The 26,291-nt window shown below is 49.0% G+C and overlaps 1 protein-coding gene across 2 annotated transcripts in view; it reads left to right on the top strand.

The window, feature by feature from the left end:
• The first annotated feature begins 5,970 nt into the window (after positions 1-5,970).
• The window catches only part of FGD5 (FYVE, RhoGEF and PH domain containing 5), a 122,160-nt gene continuing 101,839 nt past the window's right edge, over positions 5,971-26,291 (top strand). For both annotated transcript variants that reach the window (XM_023250049.2, XM_023250048.2), the window contains exons 1-2: positions 5,971-6,184; positions 15,217-17,857. In XM_023250049.2, the coding sequence (XP_023105817.1) occupies positions 6,172-6,184; positions 15,217-17,857 (2,654 nt within the window). In that variant the 5' untranslated portion in view covers positions 5,971-6,171. The remainder of the gene's footprint in view (positions 6,185-15,216; positions 17,858-26,291) is intronic.

Below are 26,291 nucleotides of genomic sequence, written 5' to 3'. Positions count from 1 at the left end.
TGGCTGGTCTGCGGGCTCCAAAAGGCATGAAGGGAGTCTGGCCTGTTTATCCAGTACCCTGCTCAGTGCCTGGCACAGAGTAGGTACTCAGTGCACTTTTGTGGAGGGAAGGAAGGAAGAAAGGAAGGAAGGAAGGCCGGCTGGCCACCAGTCATTCTGTTTCTGATTCTGCCACCATGGTGTTAGACAAACATGATGTAATGTGACAGCCCCGGCCTTGAGGACAGAAAGACCTAGGTCTAGTCCCAACTCGACCACTAGCTCTGAGACTTGAGTAAGCCTCTTACCTCCCTGACCCTCAGTTTTCTTAACTGTAATTTGGAGATAATGATAGAATCACTCCACATGATCACAAGAAGCATGTAAAGAGAAAGTGCTCCGTAGACGTTAGCTATTCGCCCTCATTGTTACTATTGCTTGTTCTCATTGCCACAGCCTCCTCGTCTGGCAACAGCCGGCCACGTCCCTTTCACCCTCAGGTGCTCAGGCTCTGAGGCTCCCACCTAGCTGTTCCTTGGACGTATCAGAACCACAGTGTTGGTTCCCTGGAACACCCCTCCCAACACTCCTGCAGATATGGGCTGGGCCATCGCTGTGGAGCTGGGAGCTGCTGGCCATTCGGACCATCCACAACAGACAGAAAGACAGGAGGAGGAGAATAAAGGACAGAGAAGGCAGGCCTGGTCAGGGAGGTCTGACTGCTGCCATGGGTCAAGCATGTGACGCCCCTGTCCTGTCTGGCTTCTGTCCTCAAAAGGCAAAGGCAGCGACTGCAGCAGCACTGGAGGAAGAGGTGTGTGGTTTCAGGCTTCATGTGGTTCTGGCCTGGGCCTGGATGATGGGACGTGTGGATTCCAGCCCTGGCTGCTCCCCCCCCGCTTGCTGTATGATCCAAGGCCAACAATTTCCCCCTCTGGGCCTCAGTTTCCCAGTCTGTCGTGTGGGTATAATACCTACCCTGGGTGGCTCACGGTCTGCTGAGGGGGATTGAGACAGTAGTCATGATTTGGAAAACGTGGAAATCTAGGCAGACTTCCTGCCCATCAGAGAGAGAACAGTGTAGGCTGGTGGGGAAGTGCTCAGACTATGTTCTTGGAGTGAACGGTTGAGTCTTGCCTGGGCTATAGGACAGGACACTTCCATCTGGGCCTCAGTTTTCCCTTTGTGAGATGGGGATATAATAATCCCTTTATAGGATTCTTGGGAAGAATCCATGAGTGAAGGGCTCATTACCCCACACGGCCATGCCCTTTGTGGGTGTTTGCAGCCAGCCCCCGAGCTCAGTGTGTGGTTATGGCTCAGCTCCATTAGGACTAAGCAAGTCCAACCACCAGTATGAGCGCCGGATGTTTGTAAAGCCTTATGGTCTTTCACATCCATCTTCTCTTATTAGGAAAAGCAAACACAGGAACAAGCATTTCTACTTCATAGTCCATCACTCCACACCAACAAGTGGCTTCAGCTAAACGAGTTTAGACCTGTGCTTTTTCCCAACTGTCACTGGTGCTATGATCTTTTTAAGTAGACTTGGCTTAGCCTCAAATCCTAAATTCAACAGTCGTGGAAAGGGCTTAGCAAAGCATGAGGTCTCTTCCTGCCTTCCCTTCTTTTCACAGGCCCTACAGCGAGGGGTGAGGTTGGCTGTTGACTGAATTCTCTGAGCCTCCCTCTCCTGCTCCTACCCTGAGGTCTTAGGTTATTTGGGTTGTATTGCAAAGTCCCAGAAACAACCTCAACTTTTAAACACATCTCTTTATCTGCTCCACCATGTCCGTCACCTTGACCAACTCCACCACTACCCCCATCACCTCCTCCAAGTCTTCACCTCCACATCTGTCAGTTTCACTACCTCTATCTCCTCCGCCATCGCCAACTCACCACATCTTCCATTTTCACCATCACTTTCACAGCTACTTCTGTCACCTCACCACCTTCACCTCCTTTGCCTCCAATATCACCTCTCCCACCTCCACCGTCCATCACCTTCTCCTCCCCTTCCTTGCAGGGATCCATAAAGTTTATTAAGAGCTTGTCCAGAGAACACAAATTCCGCGGTAGATTTTCTACTCTAGAGGCACAAGTGCTTCTCTACAAAAGGCTGGAGGCTTGAGGACTCTGGTGGCAGTTCAGAGAAGAAAAGGTCCTCTAAAGGATCAAATTCCAGGGGCGCCTGGGTGGCGCAGTCGGTTGAGCGTCCGACTTCAGCCAGGTCACGATCTCGCGGTCCGTGAGTTCGAGCCCCGCATGGGGCTCTGGGCTGATGGCTCAGAGCCTGGAGCCTGTTTCCGATTCTGTGTCTCCCTCTCTCTCTGCCCCTCCCCCGTTCATGCTCTGTCTCTCTCTGTCCCAAAAATAAATAAACGTTGGAAAAAAAAAATTAAAAATGTTAAAGGATCAAATTCCATTCCCAATTTAGAAAAACTGAGGTACACCTTGCGCCCTTGCCTAAATGTGTGCATAATCGAATTCTATATTGTGGCGTTTAGACGATACAAATAAACTGAAACAAAATCAGCAAACCTGGTTAAGTGTATGAAAGTTCTTGGTGAGTGAGAAGACACTATATAAGATTTTTCATAATGACAGGAAAAAAAAAGAGTTTAACCTCTTCAGAGCCTTTCCACATTACCTCACTGAAATTCATTCATTCCTGTCTTTGGTCTGTGTGCACCAAACATCTTCTGTGTGCCAGGCACCATCTGGGTCAGGTAACAATTTAAATCAGACCTTCACTCATATAGTTTTAATATATTTTGAGTGAGCACTGGGAGTTCTACTGGGTGCAGACCCCTAGATATCCAGAAGCCTACCAACTTTCCAATAACGTATTAATAAGGAGACAGCGGTCAGGGGATTAAGTTCTCATCCCAGTGAGAACCTGGGGAAACCGTGATGTCTTTTCTCTACTCCTGTGGGCCCCGGAAGCACATCTGGCCAAAAAGAAATGGGGTGGGTTATCTACGGCAACGTTTCTCCAACTGTACTGTGTGTATGGATCATCTGGAGATCTTGTTAAAATGTAGATTCTGGTTCAGGAGGTCTGGGGGGGAACCTGAGGCTCTGCCTTTTTACAAAGCACCCGAGTGCTGCTCCATGGACCACGCTTATAGCAGTAAGGTGTTTCATCTATGCAATAAAAAGATCCAGTTACCTGGGACTCCTGGACCAAAGGCTGGCCGCAGGTATCCAGGTTCAGGGAGACAAAGCCAAAGTTGTAAAATGCCTTGTGTCCATTTGGAATTCTGCCTCCTTGCAAGGTCCCAACACAGCTGGCCAAAATCACAAAAATTCTAGCCTCCGCCATCTTTGATCCCAGAAAACCAAACTGATCCTGAACAACAGTAGGAACCTCTGTCTTGGGCCCTATTCTTGTGGACAGTAGATATTTTTTTGAAGACCTACTAAGTGGTGGGCTCTATGTTAGATGTCGGGGTTGCAGTGGTGAGCAGGTGAGCACATCCCTGCCCTGGAGCCATCATCCTGGCAAGGGGTCATGTCTGGGCCTTTCTCTCCTATTTGATGGACAGGAAGGAATGATGGTACTAATGGGAAAGGGGTACGTTCCATGTTCCTCCTCCAATTTCCACATAGTAGATACTTTGGCTCAATTGCCGAAATGAATTGAGACACACACTCCCCCCTCCCCCAGCACATACGCCTCCTGCTGCCCTTCCCAAAGGACACTGGAATTGCTGGGGGCCCACACCCTGGGCTTAGTAGACTCACATAGTAGTAGATTCACAACCAAACTATTAAATGACCAAGCCACACTTTGAGGCGGGGGTTCTGGAGATGCAGATGAGGAACAGCAAGGGCAAGAACAGAGGCAGGAAATCTCATTTTAGCAATTTACTCAGTTTCTTCAAACGTAAAATGGGAAGAATTTTGAATTTTTTTAATGTTTATTTTTGAGGAGGGGGGAGGGACAGGGACAGAGGGAGACACAGAATCTGAAACAGGTTCCAGGCTCTGAGCTGTCAGCACAGAGCCCAACGCGAGGCTCAAACTCACAGTGAGATCATGACCTGAGCCAAAGTTGGACACTTAACCAACTGAGCCACCCAGGTGCCCCATGGGAAGAATTTTGATACCAGCTTCACAAGGTTGCAATGAAGCTTAAATGAGTAAACATGCATGTACAGAGCTTAGCACTATGCCAGGCACACAGTAGGTGCTCCATAAATGTAAACAGCCAGTTATATATGGAAGCCATGTTCCCTGCCCTCAGCTTTCAATGGCTGATGTAATGAAGCCCTTAGTATGGTTTTCAAGCACTTCTGGGGCACCTGGCTGGCTCAGTCAGTGGAGTATGTGACTCCCGATCTCAGGGACATGAGTTCCAGCCCCATGTTGTGCATAGAGATTACCTTAAAAAAAAAAAAAAAAAAAAAGGAGGCACCTCTTACTTTGGCCTTTCTGTACCTCCTATTGGGACACTTTTTTTTTTTTTCCTTTTTTTAAAGAGAGAATTTTTTTTAAGTTTATTTATTTATTTTGAGAGAAAGAGAGAAAACCAGTAGGGGAGAGGCAGAAGGGAGAGGGGGACAGAAGATGGGAAGGGGGCTCTGTGTTGGGCTCAAACCCATGAACAGGGAGATCATGACCTGAGCCACCCAGGCGCCCCTGGGACACATCTACACCATCTATTTTCCTGCCAAGCCGACCCCTGTTGGCTCCTCCAACAGGGCATGCCTTTTCACACCTCTAAGTCTTTGCTCAAGCCATTTCCTCTACCTGAAAGGCCTTTTCTTTGCTTGAACCCTCTCCACTCCCAGGGATACCTCTGAGTTCCCACAAGCCCCGGTGCGCTCCTGTCATATCCTAGCAGTTGTGCTGGGAAGCAGAGCTACCTGCTTATGTTTGCATGACCAGTCAGACCAGGACCTCAAGGGCGAAGGCTTGGTACAAGTCATCCATCGGTGCCAGGGAGGTGATGGCAGGTGTGCGCTAAGTGAACACAGAAAGGCTCATCGCAACCAGGTCTTTCTTTCAATGTCAGCAACTCAGGGAGGCTTCTCTTCATCACCCGTACTCTACACAAGTGGTTCTCAAACTTCAGGTTGCATCAGAAAAACCTGAAGGGTTTATTAAACACAGGATTTCTGATTCAGTAAGCTCCGGGAGCAGAGGTGGGGGGGCGGTCCTGAGAATTTGCCTTTCTAACAATTCCGAAGCTGACCCACACACTTTTGAGAGTCAGTGCTCTGCCCCATTACCCTGGTTTATCTCCCTCTAGGCAGTTATCACTCTCTGAAACGATATTTATTGCTCATTTGTCTTGTGTCTCCACTGTCCTCTCATCTAAGCTCCACGAGGGTAAGAACTGGGAGCTGTCTTGTGTGATCTCAGCATAGCACTTGACACAGGACTGAATGCATACCCGAGGTTGAAAAGAAAGAGATGGATGGTCCGTTGGACGAGAGGACTAGGGGATCCCAAGAACCGCACTCGCCGGCTCCCCCACCCCACCGCAACTGATTCTCGTCCCTTGAACCTCTCGCAGCTCCCCGAGTCGCCACTGCCCCTTTAAATGTGCGCGGGGACGCCTCGCCCCTCGTCTCCTTCGATCCCTGACCGAGCAGAAAGGGGAGGAAAAAAAAAAAAAAAAAGCCTTCCTCTTGGAGAGCGGGAGGAAACGTCTAGGAGGGGGCGGAGGCGCGGCGGCGGCAGAGGCGCGGCGGCCAGAGCGCAGCGCGCCGGGTGCGGAGCCGGACCCGGAGCGGACGCGACGCCGCGCGCTGCCCCGGCCGCCGCCCCATGCGCGGCGCACTCGCGCCCCCTCCTCTCTCCCACCCCCGGCCAGCGCGGCCCCGCCCCCGGAGGCTCGCGCCCCGCGCCCCCACTTGCCCTGCGCTCCGCGCGGAATCTCGAGTGAACGCGACGCCGCGCGCCGTCCCGGCCGCCGCCCCGCGCGCCCCGTGCTCGTGCCCCCTCTCCTCCCCCCTCCGCCCCTGTCCGCCCCGCCCAGCCCGGAGGCTCGCGCCCCGCGCCCCCACTTGCCCTGCGCGCCGCGCGGAGTCCGGCGCGCGCCGGGGGGAAAGGGGGGGCGGGGCGGGCGCCTGGGAGTGCGGGCCCCGCGGGGCGGCCATGGAGTGAGGCGGCGCGCGGACTCGCGCTGGGACTGACCGACTGACTGACCGACGGGCGGCCCCGGGCTGCGCGTGCTGGAAGATGAACAGAGCAGGTAGGAGGCCCGCTCGACCTCGGGCGCCGAGGGACGCGCGCGAGGGGACCGCGCCAGGCGCTCCAAGTTGGAGCCCACGGGGCGCCGGGAGCGAGCCGCCGAAAATCCCCCAACCTTCCCGCCCTGCTCGGCCGCCGCTGAGATATGGGCGGGTCCGGAGTCCCCTCGCCGAGGAGGCTGAGGATCATCGGGGGCCCCCGTCCGAGACGCCCCGCCTCAGGGACGCTCCCTCCGTCTCCGCGAGGCCGCACCCTGGCGGTGTACTCCGTCATCCCGCTCCCACGGCCACCCCGGCGTGGGGGACCGCTTGGCAAACAAGGAAGGCTCCCTTCGCGAAGGCGACTTGATCGCGCCCCTGAATCCTTGCTCCGGCCCCTCTGGGTCCCTGCCAGATCCTCGCTGGCCCCTCGGAGGTCCCTCCAGGGCCCCGGGATCCTCCCGCAGCTCTTCGCCACCCCGGGGTCTATTCCTGGTCCGTCAGTACCTGGCGGCGCACTCTTAAGACGATTCTTGCTCCCTCCTCTCTCTTAGACCCCGAGACTTAGAGCTCACTCTGAGGATCAGACTAGAAAGCTCTAAATTATTGTCCCCCACAGCGTACCCTTCCCTCGCCGCGCCCTGGCCCGAGGCCTTCTTTGTGCCTCCCCCAGGGGACCACATGCCAAGGGGACGTTCCTCGCCCCTGAGGCTGAGCCCCACTCCAGACGTTTCCCTCCGTCCCTCGAGTCCGACTCTGCCAGTTCAGGGATTCCGGGAAATCCAGAATGCGTTTGATAGTAAATATTAGCAATCCCTTCCGAGGAGTGCCATTTAACAGATTTAGTAACTGAGACTCCCATGGGCGATGCCTGGAACCGGTCTCAGGATTTCTGACTCCATCCACCCGGAGGGCAGAAAGTTCCCTGAAGAGGCGAGCTTGCAAGCCAGCAATCTCAGCTAACTTCATTTCCCTGCCAAGGAGGGATAGTCACTCTTTTTTTTCTTTTTCTCTTAAAATTTAGCAGAAGGCAGCCCTCTCTCTGACCAACACCCTCGTCCGAAGCCATACTCCAAAACACACATCCCTAAAGAAACAGGAAGCCACCATTTTGGCTGTCTTAGAACCATATCCTGCTGCCTTGTATGTGTGTGTTGTGGCTTTTTCTTTTTAAAGACTTTTTAATGAAAAAAGTCATTGTCTTAGGAGGTGCAGAAGGGAGACATTTGGCTGGACTGATTTGACAAAGGAGACACTCGGGGACTTGGGAGTGTGGTAGCTGCCTTCATGTGGCCAGGCACTGTTGTTGCTGGGCATGTGGATGCCTGGACAGTGAGGGAGTGGGTCAGAATGGGGGTGGGGTGGGAGTAGGGGTGCCACTTTGGGAGTGGAAGAGGCTGGAGCGGGGTCCCAGTGTTCAGTTAGCCACTCCTTGGAGGAAGAAGGTGGCCTCCAGCCTGTTTCTGGCACAGCCTGAACAGAGCCGGACAGGCTAGCTTTTTCCTACACTCCTAATAAAACCCACTTTAAAACAATGGTGAGAGCAGTTCCAGTTTTCCCACGTTTCCCTGCTTGAGGCTTGGGCAAGCCCTCCCCTCCCTGAGAATATGGGGGATGAAGTGAGCAGGAATAAACTTGGAGGCAGGCTTGGACCCAGGAAATCTTAGCAGTTGCTGCTCTTGGGTTTAGCGGTCCTAGAACTTGCCTCCAGCATAAACCTGGTTACTTTTTCAGTGTGATAGCAATGATGGAAACCTCACATAATGATTTCTGTGTGCCATGCTCTGAATTTCCTGATCATGTAACATAGTGGTCCACAGACTCCGTGGGAATGAATTTCAGAACCACCATATACTTAGTTAGGTGACCTTGAGGAGGTTACTTAGCCTCGGTGCCTCAGTTTCCTCATCTGAAAAATGGAGATGGTATGATCTTTGTCATCGAGTTCGATTAAATAAAGCTCATAAGGTATCTGGAACAGTGTCTGTCATAAGCCACTAATGAATACTGGTTAACATTTATTGGTCACTTATTATGAACTAGGTGTGGCTTTTAAGTGTTTTACTTGTATCAGTTCCGTTTTCACAGTAACCTTATGAGGTGAGTACTCTTGCTATCCCCATTTTATAGGTTGGAAAACTGAGCTGCAGGGATTTTATGGTCACTGAGCCAAGATAGGATTGAAATACAGACTGTCCAGCTTGAGAGCCTACTTTTTTATGCAGTGCTGAACACATAGTAGATGCACAAGAAATGATGGCCAATTGAGTTTCTGTTGGCCTCTAATTGAGGTGTCTTCTATTATTTCTTTCGAACTTCTCAACAGCCTTATAGAAAAAGGAGGTATTTATTTCATTTTGCCAAGAAAGAAACTCAGGTTCAGAGAGGCAAAGTGACATGCCCAAGATGGCACAGTTGATATGTACCAGTGCTGGGATTGGAGCCCAGGTCTGTCTGAGCCTGGGGCCCATGCTTTTCCAACTTCGTCCCATGCAGTCTGCCCAGTATGTGCCCTGTTGCGGATCACTGGACTAGCTTAACAGCAGCCTAATTAGAAATCGTCAAGCTTGGCTTGGACATTCCAGCAGGCACCCAGGAATGAAAGTTAAATTAAGATGCGATTGGGAGGTGAAATTGGAAGATAATTACTCTTGGAACATATGGCTATGAGAGTTCCAGGGGGAATATAGTGAACTGCTGTTGAAACAGACTCAGGGATTGAAGAAGGGGATATCAGGAGACATCAGAAGAAGAGCCATGCATTTAATACTCTGTAGTTGGCCGGAGCAGAAGGCACTTTCCTAACTGGTGCAGTGCTCTTACTCTACAGATGGAGAAACTGAGGCCCAGAGAGGGGAAGGGACTTACCCAAGGTCACACCTCCAGTTAATGGCAGAGCCAGGAGTGGAGATCAGAGCTCCTGACTCCTAGTCCAGTGCTCCTCCCAATACCCCCTCTCATTTAACCTCTATATAGCTGACATGGGAGCAGCAGCATGAATGTGTGAGTGACAGATTTAATTAAAATAGAGAGAGAAAATACAAACTAGTAATGGGGGCTGGCTAGGGATGATTTCTATCACCAGAAACTGTTAAAAATCTCCTCTTCCTGTCACTGTGGTTCCCCACCATCATTTTAACTCTTGGCATCTTGGCTCAAAGGCTATTCTGCATTTGAGTTATGCTCATGCATAGCAAATTGCCAAGAGGTCCTGGGCAGAGAGGGTATTACCCTGGGCTTTGTGATACTGAGAAGGGGAAGGTTCACACAGCAGCCACAGGGACTCATGAGGCAGCAGAGGGTCCACACCAGCTGCACCCATGCTGGGTTCTAGTTAGAAAGAGAAACTTAACCTGGAGGAGGAACCCCCAGGTCTGATTTATCCTGTAATTCTGCATCCCTGCCAGACTGAACTCTTGACCATACTCCCAGAGGACTTGCGTCTAACCACCTCTGGGCCTCTGCATATTCTGTTCCCTCTGCCTGGCATACCCAGCGTCTCCTTTGATTAAGAAAATCCTGCCTGTCCTTCCACATGCGCCCCAGTGCTGCCTCTTCTGCGGGTCTTCTCTAGGCAGGATTGGTCTAGGACCCAGATAACCTTGTACAGAGGGCAGGCACTCTATCAGGTTCCTTTCTGCGAGGAAGGAGGGAAGGGAGCCGAGCTAAAGCTCTCACACAGCCTTCATTTTCTTTCCTTCCTCCCCAGTGTCTTTCCCAGGCTCCTCCTCATGCCAGGGCTCCCTCCTTGGCCCTGCTCTTTTCTTTGTTCACACTCATTCTCTTGGTGATCTCACCAGGCCCGTGCCTTAAATCCCATCCCTGTGATGGATACTTCCAGCCAGACCTCTCCCTGGAACCCAGACTGGTCTACCTAGGAGTCCACTTGATGTCTGTCTCCACCTAGGTGTGTGTGCTAGGTAACTCAGATTTAACACGTGCAAACTAAAATTCTGACTTTCCCTCCCTAGCACGTACAGCCTCCCCCAATTCAGTTGGTGGCAACTTCATTTTTCCAGTTCCTCTGACTCAAAACCTCGGTGTTGTCCTTGACCTTGCTCCTTCCCTTACACCCCGTATCCAACCTGTCAGCAAATCCTGCCAGCTCTACCTTCATATTTGGAATCTGACTCTTTACTACTCCCACTGCTGCCAACCTGGTCCAAGTCTCCACCGTCTCATCTCCTGCCTGGATGTCCCTGGATCCGTCATCACCACTTCTGCTTATCTCAGCACATTAACCAGAGTACGCGCATCCCTCTTCTGCTTGGGGGGCCTGCATAATCTGTCCCCTTCCTGTGACCCCTCTGACCTCATCTCCTGCTTCTCCCTGTTGCTTGCTCGCTTATCCCTCCCTTCTGGCCACTCTGGCCCTCCTTGAACATACCAACCGAGTCCTGGCTTCCCTCACATCTCTCTAATCTTTGCTCTAGCGTCCTTTCCATAAGGCCTACCCCAGTAACTCTTTAAAATTGAAAAAACAAACAAACAAAACCCCACCTAACTCCTAATCTTTGTCTATAGAGTTTATGATCATCTAATATACAATAAGGTCATATACATCTCCTTTTTATTCCTTATCTCCTCCACTAGAATATAAAGGTTCATGAGGGACAGGGTCTTTGTTTTGTTTATTGATGTGTCCAAAGATTCTAGATGGGTGCCCAGCACATAGTAGGTGGTCAATAAATATCTGTTCAGTGGAATTGGATTAATGGAAATTGGATGAGAACAAACCTTGTGACCAGTCAGTACTTCTGAGTTCTGAACTCAGCCTTTTGTAAAGTTCATACCTGGTTAGTTGTCTCTGGTCTCTCTGGCCTCAGGTTTTCTGAATTTTACCTTTCTCTGCCTCACTAGAAGCTGGGAGCCCTGAGTCTCCACTGTAGAAGAAAGCTCAGTAGCAAAAGGGTGAAGGCAGAGGTTCTAGCGACTGGACCAGGAGGCAGGAAACCCACATTCTCCCTGGGCCCTGCTCCGGGCTTGCTGAGAACAGTATGCGTCACCTCTGTGTGCCTCAGTTACCCTATCTTTTACTGAGGGGTCAGACAAAGCCTTTCTGATTCTGGCATCCTTTGATTTCAGAGAGGGTTCAGGTGAAACACCTTGAACCTCAGAACTGGAAGCAGAACATGAACACTAGATACTTGTCATTCCTAGGGGATCCTGTGGGGAAGGCATTTTCTTGCAGGATCACGCCTCAGACACCCACTGTGACCTTTCTCGAGGAGATGGCGCCCACAGATCAATAGCTTGATTGGATGAAGGATGGCGTGGGGGTGGGGGCGATGCAACCAAGGTGATGGTCGTTTTTCATGGCCCATCTGTCCCTCTGTCAAGTCTCACGGTGCTCATGTGAAATACCACCTGTTAAGGATGAGAAATGAGAGTCCCCACCCCCAAAGAGTAATTTCATGCCAATGCCTGACACCTGATGTTGGGAACTTGAAGCTAGTATTATACATCAGTGTAGAGCAAGGCTTATACCAGGGGAAGATGTGTGGTAGACAAAGACTGACATTGTTAGAATAACAATTGCTACTATTTATTGGCTAGTCCTACTTGAAGGCCTACTGTTGGGCACTTTTAATAAATTATATATATTTTAATATTCATAACCTCTTGAGAGTAGGTGTTACTGTTGAACCCATTTTACAGATGAGGAAACTGAAGCTCACTTTTATAGGTTGTAAGTGGGAAAGCCAGGATTTGAATCCAGATGAGCCAGGCTCCAAAGGCTATTACTTCACAGTTACAGGTTAGCTAAAGCTTAGCTGTTTAAAATCCACATAGTTGGGTGGATTTTGTTGGTGGTTGTGGTGGTGGTGGTGGTGGCAGCGGTGGTGTGTGTGTGTGTGTGTGTGTGTGTGTGTGTGTGTGTGTGTGTGTGTGTGTGTGTTTTAACTAATTTGGACAGATAATTTTCTAAATTAGGACGTATTTGCTTATGGCAACAAGGAGTTGGAGGGCCACTTATGTCTTGAACACTCTGGGTTATTATCTGGATGCCCGTGTCTAGCCTCGGTGTTGATGTGGATGAATATAGGTGTGGGTTAGGGCGTTGGCGTAGTGGGTGCTTTAGCCTTTAGGGTCTCGACAGCTGAGTCTCTTCTCTCCCTTTCTTGCTGGCAGCTGCCACATCTTACACCTGGCAGGGTTCCTGTTCTAACTGCCAGTCCCTTCCCCTCCTAATTAGCTGTACACTGGGAAACCAGACCACTGAGTTCCTTAGATTTATGTGCAAAGTACAACTAAAGAGACTGAAATCAGGCCCTTTCAGGAGCACGGTTCCTGGGCACCTGTATTCTTGCTGCCCCAGGCCTTTTTAATTTCCTTTGGAGCCTCCTCAGTTAAATTTTACATGGTTCTATGAGTTTAGGGGAGATACTGACTTTGGCTTGAGGTGCCAATGGAACAGTCCCACGGAGATGGGTTACAACGAGCTAGTGCTGTGCTGGCCAGCACCATAGCCACCACCCACATGTTGCTACTGAGCAGTTGAAATGCGGCTAATGTGAATTGTGATGTGCTGAAAAGTGTAAAATACACATTTGATTTCAAGGACTTAGTACAAAAAAGAATGTCAAATATTTCCTTAATAAATTTTGTATATTGATGACATGATCCAAATATGACTTATTGATGATATCCAAAATGATAATATATCAAATATACTGAGTTGAAAAAGTATTGTTAAAATTAATTTCACCATTTCTTTTTTACTTTTTTTAAGGATATATATGTATATCCTTAAAATATATATATATATATACATATATATATATATATACATATATACTTTGATCTATCAAATCTATCAAAGTGTGCATGCACCCAAGACAGAGGGAGAGGGAGAGAGAAAATCTTAACCAGGCTCCACACCCAATGCAGAGCTAACGTGGGGCTCCATCCCACAACCGTGAGATTGTAACCTGACCCCAAATTGAGTAGGACACTAAACTGACTGAGCCACCCAGGTGTCCCAGATCTCTCTCTCTCTCTCTCTCTCTCTCTCTCTCTTTTAAAGTAGGCTTCCACTGTGCTCTCACTACCCTGAGATCAAGACCTGAGCTGAAATCAAGACTTGGAAGTTGGGGCGACTGGATAGCTCAGTCTGTTAAGCATCCAACTCTTGGTCTCAGTTCAGGTCATGATCTCATGGTTCATGAGTATGAGCCCCACATGGGGCTCTGTGCTGACAGTGTGGAGCCTGTATGGGATTCTCTGTCTTCCTTTCTCTCTCTCTCTCTCTCCCTCCTTCTTCCCCTTTCCTGCTTGCTTTCTATCTCTTTCTCAAAAAAATAAAATAAAATAAACTTAAAAAAAAAAGAGTTGGATGCTTAACTGAGCCACCCAGGTGCCCCCTCGTTTTTACTTTTTAATGTGGCTGTGAGAAAAATAAAAATTACATATGTGATGATAAACGTGGCTCATGTTGCATCTCTGCCAGCTACCCCTGGACTACAGATGACAGGGTAACGGTGCTGCAAGGGTTTAACTGGAAGTCAAATGCATGGGGAGAAGAGTTTGCTGACAGACCTTTAGGAGCTCTGCTTCATCTCCCTTCTGTCATGAGCCAGGCTGGCATTCTGAGGTTGCTCTGCATCAAACCCAGGCCTTAGTGGGGATGGCACTGGGCGGCGGGGCGAGGCTTGAGGGGAGACTTGTGTGTCTTCATCTATGGGCAGTGGGGAGCCAGGCAGTGTGTTTGAAGCTGAGATGTCAGGATGGAGTTGCCTTCCTGGAAATCTTCATTCCTCACTCTGCCCACAGTGTGGCCAGGGGCTTGGAGGCATTGAAGCAGTCTTGTGGCAGGACGGATGAACTTGGAAGTGGGCAGCTACACCCTTGACCTTTGCATTTGTCCAGGCCTCTCTCATTCTGCAAAATACAACTTAAATTTCACCTACCGCAGGAGGGTCTTCCTTCATCATGGTAACTCTTGCTTCTCTGACTCCTGTTGGATGTACAGTTTGTACCCACATCCTTTATTCTGACATGGTCAGATAGATCCCCCAAATCCACAAGGGAAGAGAGTTTTTGCAGATATACATGTTGGAAAATGTCATGTAGCTTCTCCCATGAAGTTTGGATGCCCATGAAATTTAGACACAGGGCAGTTAGCTAGACACCAGTCTTGAAGCATGTAGAATTCAGAGGTGACCCTTAGAGGAGGAATCATGCATCACTGTCACAGACCTTTGGTGTATCATTCTTGAAGGAATGAGATAATGGCTATTCAGTCATAATATTCCAAAGGTCTGCAGCTCTGTCCTCCAGTTGTTCTGTTCGTTTTGTCTCCCTGACTCAATGGCAAGTACTCAGCAGAGGTATTCTTTTCGTCTTGATTCTAGAAGACCTTCCTATGTATGGTGCTATGCGTATAGATAGTAGGTATCCAATGCATTAAGTGTAGGGTGAATGTAGGCTCCATGTGGGTGGCAGAGATGATGACCGTCAAGTTCAGCATTGTCTCATGAGTGCCTGGCACCTAAAAAGAATTTTTTTTAATGTTTGTCTATTTTTGAGAGAGAGAGAGAGAGAGAGAGAGAGAGAGAGAGAGAGCGAGTAAGGGAGGGGCAGAGACAGGGACAGAGGATCCAAAGTGGGCTCTGTGCTGACAGCAGAGAGCCCAATGCAGGGCTCACAGTCACAAACTCTGAGATCCTGACCTAAGCTGAAGTTGGATGCTCAAATGACTGAGCCACCCAGGCGCCCCTAGAAAGCTTGTAATACGTAGCTGTTGGATGAATGATTACAATGATCTGGATACCTGTATTTGAGGAGTATTTCATTGAGTTCATTGAGTAGCTGGACTATATATAGAAGAAAGATCTATTTACTTTGTTTACAGAATGAATTATCAGTGGAGGTCAAGGGGTCTTAAAGATGATGGTGGAGGGCATAAACCTAACACAGAATATAGCAGATTGGGTTCACATAGGTTGGGAAACTATCTTCAGTGTTCTCTTCAAAATGGTAAGTTGGAGACTCTGAATGGAAATAAGGGTTAACTGTACTTTTTCTCCTTCTTTTCTCTATTTTTATCCTTTAGATTCACCAAAACCACCAGTTGCTCCCAAGCCAAAGACTGCCAGTCCCCTCACACCAGTGACAGCACCCAAATTCCCTTCATCACCCCGGCCCGATAGCCTTCCCAGTCCCAACTCCATGTCTAGGGGGCCGAAACCCCCCATTGCCCCTAAGCCCAGGCTGGCGACCCCCAGTGAGTGGAGAGCCAGCGTGTACGTGATCAACAGCTTGAACAAATGCAGCAACGGGAAGGTGCTCTGTGTTGACAGGGGGCCTTACGAAGAGCGCCAGTCCAACTTGGAGTGCTCGGAGTCTGAGGCTGACGAGGATTACATCGTGGTCCCCAGGGCTCCACCGCAAAAGGACGAACCCAGGGACAGCAGCTGCTCTGCAGAGAGTGCTGCCATGGCGCCTCCAGATGCCACGGGGGAAGAGGAGTGCAGGGAGGAAGGCGAGGAGTGTGACCCGGAGGGGCTGGGAGCTGCTCCAGCTGAAGTGGTGCTAGGTAGAGAGGCTGACGGAGGCGGGACCCCCACTCCTGAGAACGTGGAGGCAGAGGATGGTGCCTGTGACCCTGGGGCAGAGGAGCAGACATTGACAAGTGAGGAGGAAGAGAAGCGAGTGGAAGAGCACAACGTATACAACCTGGAGGACAGGGGACCTTGGGACGGAGAGGCAGTCCTCCCAAGCGATGACGTCATTCTCACTCACGTTGATTTAGAGGGTCCGGAAACTCCCAGCGAGGAGCCTGGGCCCCCTGGGACACCCAGGGAGGCAGAGGAGGGTGGTGGGGAAGGCTCCACCAACACAGAACCAGGGGCTCCAGAAGAATGTGTGGATTCCGACAGGCCCTCTGACGGGGACGCTGATGATGCCAGCAAGGAACCCACAGAGAATGAGGACTTGGCTGTGGGTGTCCAGGAGGCAGAGATAACCACTGATAGCCCTGAAATCTCTGAGGAGTGTGAGTGTGAAGATGACCATGATGACCAGGATGAACCACAGGACCAAAATGAGAAAACTGGCCAAGAAGAAATGGCAGCCGTCACCCAGGAGGTGGGAGAAGACCCCCGAGAAGGCAGAGACCTGGTGCAGGACGAACCTGCCGAGGAGAGCTGCCAGATCATTCCTTTTGAGAGTGACAGTGTGGATGACTTTGTGACGTCACTCTCGGGAAGTCCCTACGAGTTCTTTCCGACTGAGAGCACCTCTTTCTGCAGCGAGAGCTGCTCTTCTTTTTCCAAGTCAGCAAAAGGCTTAGAGTCCGAGCAGAAACCACAGTCAGGAGAATGTGCAGAGCAGGGCCCCGTTGTTGGAGCTTCCTGTGTCTCTGGGGAGGGCCCCTCTGTCCCTGAGGTAGTGGTTATGCCAGAGGATGAGGACGCCGGGGACGATGCACTCACCAACCCCTATGAGATGGGAGTTGACCTGGAGCATGAGGCTGACCCTGGGGAAGGAGAGAAGCCGGAGACACAGGCTGCATGTGACACGCTGAGTGGTTATGGCATGAAAGAAGAAATGAACTCCGATGCTGAGGGAGGCCTGGTCCCCCTCGACAGGAAGAACATCATCACGAGGGCCAGGCCCCACTCTGGGAAGGTGGCCGGCTATGTCCCAGAAACCGTCCCAGAAGAAACCGGACCAGAAGCTGGCTCATCAGCCATTGGCATTAGAGGTGCCACCAAGGAGGCGAGAAAGACAGTTCTGTCGTTGGAGGGGAAACCGCTGGAAGCCAGCAGGGCCTTGCCAGCAAAGCCCAGAGCCTTCACTTTGTACCCCCGATCGTTCTCCGTGGAAGGCCGAGAGATTCCGGTCTCCTTGTACCGGGAGTCGGAGGCATCTGGCTTGGACGACCATAGGATCAAAAGGAAAGATGACAACCTTTCTCTGCCCTGTGTGATCGGCTCCTCTGGGAGCTTCTCCCAGAGGAACCATCTCCCATCCAGTGGCACCTCAACACCCTCTTCTGTGGTTGACATCCCGCCCCCTTTCGACCTGGCCTGCATCACCAAAAAGCCCATCACAAAGAGCTCTCCCTCCCTGCTGATCGAGAGTGAGCCCCCGGACAAGTATACCAAGAAGAAGAAGTCATCCTTCAAGCGGTTCCTGGCGCTTACGTTTAAAAAGAAGTCCGAGAACAAAGTGCATGTGGATGTCAATGTGTCGTCTTCCAGGTCCTCTTCAGAATCCAGCTACCATGGGCCTGCCAGGCTTCTGGAAATCGACCGCAGGAGCCTCAGCAACTCCCCGCAGCTTAAGGCTCGGACTGGCAAGCTCCGGGCTTCCGAATCGCCCTCCTCCCTCATCTTCTACAGGGATGGCAAGAGGAAAGGTGTCCCCTTCAGCAGGACCGTGTCGAGAGTGGAGTCCTTCGAAGACCGCTCTCGGCCCCCCTTTCTGCCCTTGCCCCTGACCAAGCCGCGGTCCATCTCGTTCCCTAACGCCGACACTTCAGACTATGAGAACATTCCAGCCATGAACTCAGACTATGAAAATATCCAGATTCCGCCCCGGAGGCCTGCGAGGGCTGGGACATTTACGAAGCTGTTTGAAGATCAGAGCAGAGCCCTGTCCACAGCAAATGAAAACGACGGCTACGTGGACATGAGCAGCTTCAACGCCTTTGAGAGCAAACAGCAGAGTGCAGACCAAGATGCAGAAAGGTATTGTGAAGTTACATTTTCTTTGTTGTTGGGTGAGCCAGGAGGCAGGTGCTTAGGTTTAGGGGACGGGATGGACTTGCTTTTTAGCCTCAGGCTCTATTTATTTCTAGCCGTGTGAATTGGGGTGAGTGGCTTTACCTCTCTGAGCCTCAGTTAACTGGCTGAGAAATGGGGTTCATGCTACCTTGCGGCAGAGTGTTTGAGAGGATCAGAGTTGATCATCTGTGTGAAAGTATTGTCTAAAATGCCAAATACAGTGTAAATGTCAGCATTTGTGTTTCCATTATTTGAGAGACATTTCTCATGTAGATGGGAATGATGGGTTTGCTGGTCCCCTCCAGGAAAGTCACCAAGAGAGAAGGTTCTGGAATCTTGCCAAACTAAATATCTTTCACCATCAGGAAAATACCCTGAATTGAGATTGATACCCTTTTACTGTGTAAATATACACTCTATTCAAGGGAACTAGAAAAGACAATCTATTTAAATTGTTTAAAGAGCTAAGGGCGCCCTGAGCTAAATTTCTGAATAGAAGCCTTTTAAGAGGTATATCCAAGCTGATTTTTTTTTTTTTTTGGACTCATTCACCTTGGAAGTAAAAGTGAAACACTGAAATTATTGACAACAGTGGGGATTTTCTGACCCCACCTTTCCAAGACTGACTGAATGCCCTTATTGAACATCCCACGTGGATAACTGCCAAATCTTGCTGTTCCGCGTACCTTGTGGACGCAACTTAAAGGCAATGCAATTCAGCTTCAACCATTTACTCTCTTTGGGAGTGCCTGATCGGAATTAATAAAAGTGAAAATGGCGGTGATTTTAAAGGACATCCTGATTCTGACCCCTCGTGTGCAGTGACTTCACCCAGTCCCACACAGCTGCTGCTGCTGCTGCTGCTAGGAGTTCCCAGGGCGCCTGCAGTAATGAATAGATAAGATGATTTGCAATTAGCCTGAGCTGTCGCTGGAGTGTAGATGCTAGCAGTGTTTGTATGGTTTATTCTCCTGAGTTTTTTACATGGTTCCCCCACCCTGGCTCCATCTTCTCTCTCCCCCAAGTCTGGGTGAGGCTGTTAATTAGTTCTTTCCAGAATGAAAAGGTTTGTTTGCTGGGGCAAGGGTAAACACTAACACTGCTGGAGGGACTGAGTTTAATTTGGAGAGTGTGGACGTGTGCAAACTCTAAGAGGGTGAGAGCTACACAGCCGACCAGTTCATTGCATTAATAGTTATCAGCAGGGTTTGAGAAGATCCAGACCTAGCTGAGTGCCTCCTAGCGTTAATGAAAATAGAACCAAGCTCTGAAACCAAAATCTCCCTGCTAGAAAGGACCTCAAAGGGCAGATGGTCAAGGCTCCCACTCTAGCAGGCCTTGCTCTGACCCAGTCTGTACTTGAATTCCTCAAGCCACAGGAAACTCACCACCTCCCAGGGTTGCCTCATCTGTTGCTAGGTATCCTGATTAAATTTTCCTTTCTGACTGAGGCAAAAGCTGTCTCCTAATATCCCTACCCCACTCATGCTGGCTCTCCCCTCTCAAGCTAGGCAAGTGAGTTCATTTCCTCTTTTGTATGACATCCCTTCAGAAATCGAAATCTGCTTCTGTAGAATCACTGAATTTTACAGCTGGGAGGGAACTTTAGACAACATTTGGTCCTGTTAACAGAGGAAGAAACTGAGGCACAGAGAGGGAAAGGGATTTACCTAAGATAAGATAGCTCAGCAATTTAGTGGAAAAATCAGTGCTAGGACTCAGGTGTCCTGACACCTGGTTCGGGCATTCTTAGTGAATTACAACTAAGGGATGCCAGATCTGATTGCGCAGGCTGTGCACTGCACAGCTCCAGGGCCACGTTCACATCCTACGCCCCCAGGGTTGCCCAGTGCACAGGTTTTGCTTGGCCATATGCAGAGTCCCTGTTGCCTTGATCTGTACTTTGTCCAGAAACCAAAAAAGGTCCCTTCACCCAAGTTAACACGACAATAAGGGAAAAATACCCAAGAAAATGTCAGTGCTACCTTATCTTCTGATGCTATTTCACTGAAGGCCAAACTGACCAGGATAAATCTCCCATGCAGGAACCACATCCTCCTGGACATCAATCAGTGAGCAAAGCTTTCTTCTGTTTTCCTTCATGAAACATATAGAAGCAAGGGGGAGAAAAATCCTCGCTTTGAGCTGGAACAGGTCTGGGCAAGGGATGTTTCAGACACCTCAAGTCGAGAGGCACGGGGGACTGCCGTGGGGGTGGGGTCCTAGTGCGTCTTTGCCTGAACAGGGGCTTTGAGAATTGAGTGGCTGGAGTGTTGCTATCTGAGAAGCGTGCCCAGGGGTGTGCTTCAGGTTGAGCAGGACAGGAAGGGGTGAGAAGGTGGGGAGGCAGTTCCTCCTCCTTCCGCTCCTTGTCTTGCCCCACACCTTGCTTCAGTGCGAGGATCAGGGGGAGAAGCCAAAATAAATATCAACAGCCCTGAAAGGGTGCAGGGCAGTCCGTTGGGAGATGTGAGTTCAAAGCCTGCTCGGTCACTGACTTGCTGTGGGGTCTTGGAGAAGGCTAGGCCACAGTTTGCTCACCTGTAAAATGGTAAGATTGGAGCAGGTCTGTGCTTCTCAACTGTTTGCCTTTCCTGTGCCACTTCTACTATTTCCGTTACACCACCTATGCTATCACTTACTGTTTTTCTTTCAATCAGTCTTTTTTACTTTAAAATATTTAGAAAGGAAATTTTATGTCACGGTTGGGAAATGGAAAAACACTATTGGCTGCCATAAATAGAAGGCAATTGTACAAATAAGATACTAAGGAAAGGAAATTAACGGGTAAATTGTAGCTTGAGGTTGTTGCTTGCCAAGGCTGGAGCTGGAAGCCTGGTCCCTTTGTTAAACAGGGAGAGGTGTTAAAGACATCCTGGCACCACACAGAGACTTTCTCCTTGGCATAGTCAGAAGGATTCAGAAGGACTGAAAAGGGAATAACTCTGTCTCTCTCATGGTGTGATTCACTGTTGTTTAAATCCAAGTCCTTTTTCCGCTAAAAGTACCTCCCTTCAAGAAACATGTAGAGTATATAATAGAATTCAGAAGGCCCTTAGAGAACCCTAAACCAGAGTAGCAGCTCAGGGTCTAATGGATGATTGTAAAGTTTCTTCTATGTGGTAACTTCCACTGAGATTTATATACCCAGATAATAACGTTTTAGGAGCCACAATAATCTTATTAGCAGTTTTCTGTCTTGTAAAATAAAACTGTATACATTGTTACTTATGTGCATTTTCCCCATGGTATACAACATTTCCATCATCTTTTAGTTTAAAGTGTATCCCCAGAACATTCTTTTTTTTGTCCCCCCCCCCCCGAATTGACCCTTGTGAAAAAGAAAAGATGGACCAGAGATCTAGTCCAGAAAAGTCCTACTTTCCAAATAGGCTGTTCTATGTCTTCAGTCAGTGCTCTTTGATGGGGGAGCCTCGTCTTTACTTCTGAGTATTCCATGGCCCTTCAGTACGTTGGTTCTATGCTGGGAGCTTAATAAATGCATGTTTAAAAAAAACAAACAAACAAAATAAGTAAATGTATGTTGATGATGAGGGGTTTTATAATTCCATGCGAGTTGGTGATTTTGAGCTTCACAAGGATCAAAGAATTATCATTTATTAAGCACCTATCTTCAGCAACACAGTGCTAAGTGCTTTGTATACACTTAATAAATACTCATTTGGTGCAAAATACTACATAGACTGGTTTGTCCTAAGTGCCTCACTTTTATTTTATTTTATTTTATTTTATTTTATTTTATTTTATTTTATTTTAGAGAGAGTGCAAGTGTGAGCTGAGGGAGAGGGGCAGAGGGAGAGAGAGATAAAATCTTAAGCAGGCTCCATGCCCAAGGCAGAGCTTGACGCAGGGCTCAATCCCACAGCTCTGGAATCATGACCTGAGCTGAAATCAAGGGTCGGACGTGTCACCTCTGAGCCACTCAGGCACCCCCTAAGTGTCTCATTTATTTTTTTTAATTTTTTAATGTTTACTTATTTTTGAGACAGAGAAAGAGAGAGAGAGAGAAACATGAGTGGGGGAGGGGCAGAGAGAGAGGGAGACACAGAATCTGAAGCAGGCTCCAGGCTCTGAGCTGTCAGCACAGAGCCCGAAGCGGGGCTCGAACTCACAGACCGTGAGATCATGACCTGAGCCGAAGTCGGATGCTCAGCCTACTGAGCCACCCAGGCGCCCCCTTAGTGTCTCATTTAAATTCCCGTAATTGTATATTTGTTTTTTGCATGATGATGAATCTATTTTAATCATTCAGCATTATACATCAACATGGATCCCTGATGCTCCTTTTCCCCATTTCATTATTAACATTTTCAAACTTACAGAAGAATTGAAAGAGTTTTTACAGTGAATGTTTGTTTTCCCACCACCTAGATTTACCATTAACGTGTTGCCACACTGGCTTTTTCTCATCTTTTTCTTTCTCTGTTCTCTCTAGCTGTTGTGATCAGCCCACATATTGTTCTTGATGCATTTATGGCGGCTTTTTATGTTTACAGATGACGACCCTGGACCCCAGGGAGAGCACAGTGGCTAAGCATGTGGACTTTAGGCAGGCTGCCTGGAGTTTCAGTCAGTACTCCACCCTTTACTGTCTTGGTGACCTGGGACAAGGTACTCACCTCTCTGCACCTTGGTTTGTCTGTAATAGGCAATGAGAATAGTCCCTGCCTTATAACATTGTTAAACCTGAATGAGTTAATGTTGTACATAGTGAAATGATAAGTAAATATTAGCTGTTATTCAGTGACATGGTCAAGGTCACATAGTGGTGGATGCAGGATTTGAATTTGATTCTAGAGGTGTGGGTAGCAAATCCGGTCCCTTTCACTGTGGGGATGTCTCTGTCTCTGTCTCCCATATGGAGGTTCTTCTGCATGAGTTTGACTCAGTGTTCAGGACACCACTTGCGAGCTTCAGCTGTGGGGTGTGGTGTCAGCATTACCTCTGACTTCCTCTTGGGCTGGGGTCAGGGCTACAGACAACAGCCCAGGCGATAATGGTTTGGAGTCATTAGCAGCCTCTAACACCAAGGACGGCAGGACCAGAATTTTTATAATTCCGTGCTCATGGTAGAAATGCCTATCTCTGTGACTCTGACGTAGCTGTTATTTCACTTGTAATTCACAATTAGTTAGGTACATTCACCTCCAGGTGAGAAAACTGAGGCCCACTGAAGTGCTATAAACTATCCCCTGTTGCACAGGTAGTAAGTGGCCAAACTAAAATCTGAACCCAAGTCTCTCTCTTTTTTTTTTAATTTAATGTTTATTTATTATTGAGAGACAGAGAGAGACAGAGCATGAGCATGGAGGGGCAGAGAGACAGGGAGACACAGAATCCGAAGCAGGCTCCAGGCTCTGAGCTGTCAGCACAGAGCCCGACGCGGGGCTTGAACTCACAAACCGTGAGATCATGACCTGAGCCGAAGTCGGACGCTCAACCGACTGAGCCACCCAGGTGCCCCCCAAGTCTCTTTTTTTAAATTTTTTTGATGTATATTTATTTTTGAGAAACAGAGAGACAGAGCACGAGTAGGGGAGGGGCAGAGAGAGAGGGAGACACAGAATCCCAAGCAGATGCCAGGCTCTGAGTTGTCAGCACAGAGCATGACATAGGGCTCAAACCCACAAACTGCGAGATCATGACCTGAGCCTAAGTCGGACGTTTAACCAACTGAGCCACCCAGGCGCCCCATGTCTTTCTGAATCCAGTACTCTTTCCACTACCTCTTGTTTCCTGTAGTGAAAAAATGCCACGTTTTCTAGTTGTCTTTATCCGACAGCTGTAGTGTCTCCTTTGCAGAAGACAAGCTAGCACAGCCACCACCAAAATGCTGGCTTTGTTTATTGGTCTAGAGGGCTCGAGGAAAAGTGGAGTGACACGTTCCTTTATTTTCTGATGGGTGGTCAGTTTGCTGCTCTGTTGGGAGCTCATCAAGAAGGCTTACAAGCTTTCCTGGAACTTGCTGATGAGCTGTTCAGACATCTTGCCCTCCCTCAGGGCCATAGTGGGAGACGCTTGCCCTTGTGTAGCTCACTGTGCCCCTAGAGCAACCAGGAACTCTGGGTGTGGAGCAGGCCATCTGTTTGGGTTGTACGGGTGGTTAGGGGGGCTTCAGATGATTCGGCCCACCTGGGAGCAGCAGCTCATGAGTGCTCATGCCTTCTAGGGAGAGTTCTGGAAGGTCTAAGGTCCAGCCTTTCAGGGCTCTCTTCTCCCAGCCTGGGGGTCCTTACAGAGCTGTTCATTGTTGGAATGCAGCTTGAATTGCATGTTCAAGGGTTTGTGGGGTAGCCATATTATACAACATTTGTGTGAGGATAAGGAGTGGGAGCATCCAGGTAATTCAGTATTTTGGCTGATGATGACCATTTGAGAAATGAGTGATTCTTGAGGAACTGTGCCAAGTGAAATATGGACAGAGATGGACCAGGTACCATCACTGGCCTCAGTGGACTCACAGTGAAGGGTAGCAAGAGGACTTACACCCAAGTCCCTGGAGTGCAAGGTAGAAAATGCTCAGGATCCAAAGGGTGGAAGTCCAGGGGAGGGCAGGATGGCTTCATGGACACTGATGGAAAGGTAGGGTCTTGACACATGGAGATAGGAGAGAGATGTGAGGACATGTGGAGAAACACAGGCCTGTGGTTTTAGCAGGTAAAGCTGCAATGAACATGGTTTAATCTTGGTTTAGGAGTGCTTTGATCTCTTTATTCTGGAAAACAGCTCACATCATCTGTAGGCATGGGGAATAATATATGGAGGAGATTGGGTTGAAAGACTAAAGATGAAGCTCGAACACTGTGTTTTTCTGATTTCTGGTTCTTGTAGTAGAATGTTGCCCCCAGCTTGGCCTGTTGATCAGTCCCTCTGCTAACATTCGTTCAGCATCTACTAAATGTCCTCTACTGTTCTAGGTACGAGAGGTTCCCACCACCACCTGGAGAGAGAGACTGATAGAGGCCATTAGAAACCATGTGATAAAGGTTTTGCTGGAAGCCCATCCTGTTCTGGAGGAGGGGTGTAGGAAGCCTGGACCATTTGGGAGAAACTTGAAGTGGGTATTGGCAGAGGAATACGAGTTTGTGATGGAGACAAATAGTCCAGGAGGAACACAAGCATGTGCATGAGTCTGGGGGTTAGAAAGGACCATGAAGTGCTCAGATGGACCTCAGTGTACACATCTTTGTGATACAGTTGGGGAGGCAGTTGCGACCTAGAGAAAAAGTCCTTTGAATATCAACTTGATGAGTGAGCGCATTACCCATGGGCGGTAGGGCAACCATGGCAGGTTTTCGGCAGGGCAGGGCCACAGTGGAGATGCCGCATTGGCACAGACGCTCTGTTGGCACGGTGAAGTGGAGGAGATGAAGAAAACGGAAGCAGGGAGACTAGTCAGGAGGCCATTGCAGCGGTGCCCTCCAGAGAACATGAAGACCAGGCCAGAGCCGTAGCATCAGAAAAGCAGGGAGTGGGGTTCCACAGTGAACACAGCCACCCGCTTGTCCGGTGCTGACCAACTCCAGGGCTAGCTTGGGGCTGCCTTGGCTTTCCTCGTCCTTTTATTTGATTGTTACAGCCTGTCTGGGCCCAAATAAATTAAATATTTCCGGCAAAAGGCAAGCAAGAAGCAATAAGAATTCAGTCCTTAAAAGTTAAAGGATACAAGCTGAGTAATAAAGCCGGGAGAGGTAATTGTACAGGCAGTCCAGACCAAGGACAGCGACTGCAGCCAGAACGCTGAAACCCAGCACAAAATCTAGCATGAGAGCCCTCCCTCTCTCCTCCCCGGCTCCCAGTGCCTGTTCACCATCCTTAGAATGCAGTAAATATTTTGCAGAAGTGATTCCCTGAGAGAGTGAAACCTGACTTTTTATTTTTCACAACCATAGACAGTGCTGCAGCAGCAAATACACGCGTCATTGTGATACAAAGGTGATTTACAGACTGAACTGTAAATCCTCGGGTGGGTGCACTGCACAACTGCATCTAAACCTCCCGCTGACTAATTCCATTGGTGCTGAGGGCTGCATGCCTGGGTTTTTGGCACATCCCAGCCGTGGTTCATGGGTATCTTTATATCTGCCTGTAAGCTGGGAGCCTTCCTATTATTATTATGTTTTTGACAAATGAACTCATGCAGAGCTTTCATTAAGTTTCATTGAAAGGACCTGGAAATGCCATAAAAATTATTATAATCTCAAAACCATCACATTCCGAATGCATGCGGCTGTGCTTCTTGTTGAAATTGACTGATGAGAATATTCAGTTTTTAATTTTCTGACTTAAAATAAGACCATCTGCAGCTGTTTCTTTTAGCAATAATTTTTAATTAAATGCAATAAAATTTACGGGTAAGGACCCTAATAAGAAAATC

Source organism: Felis catus, chromosome A2 (genome assembly GCF_018350175.1).
Source record: "Felis catus isolate Fca126 chromosome A2, F.catus_Fca126_mat1.0, whole genome shotgun sequence".
NCBI lineage: Eukaryota > Metazoa > Chordata > Mammalia > Carnivora > Felidae > Felis > Felis catus.
Note: the sequence above shows the minus strand (reverse complement) of the source record. Positions and strands in the feature narration are given on the sequence as shown.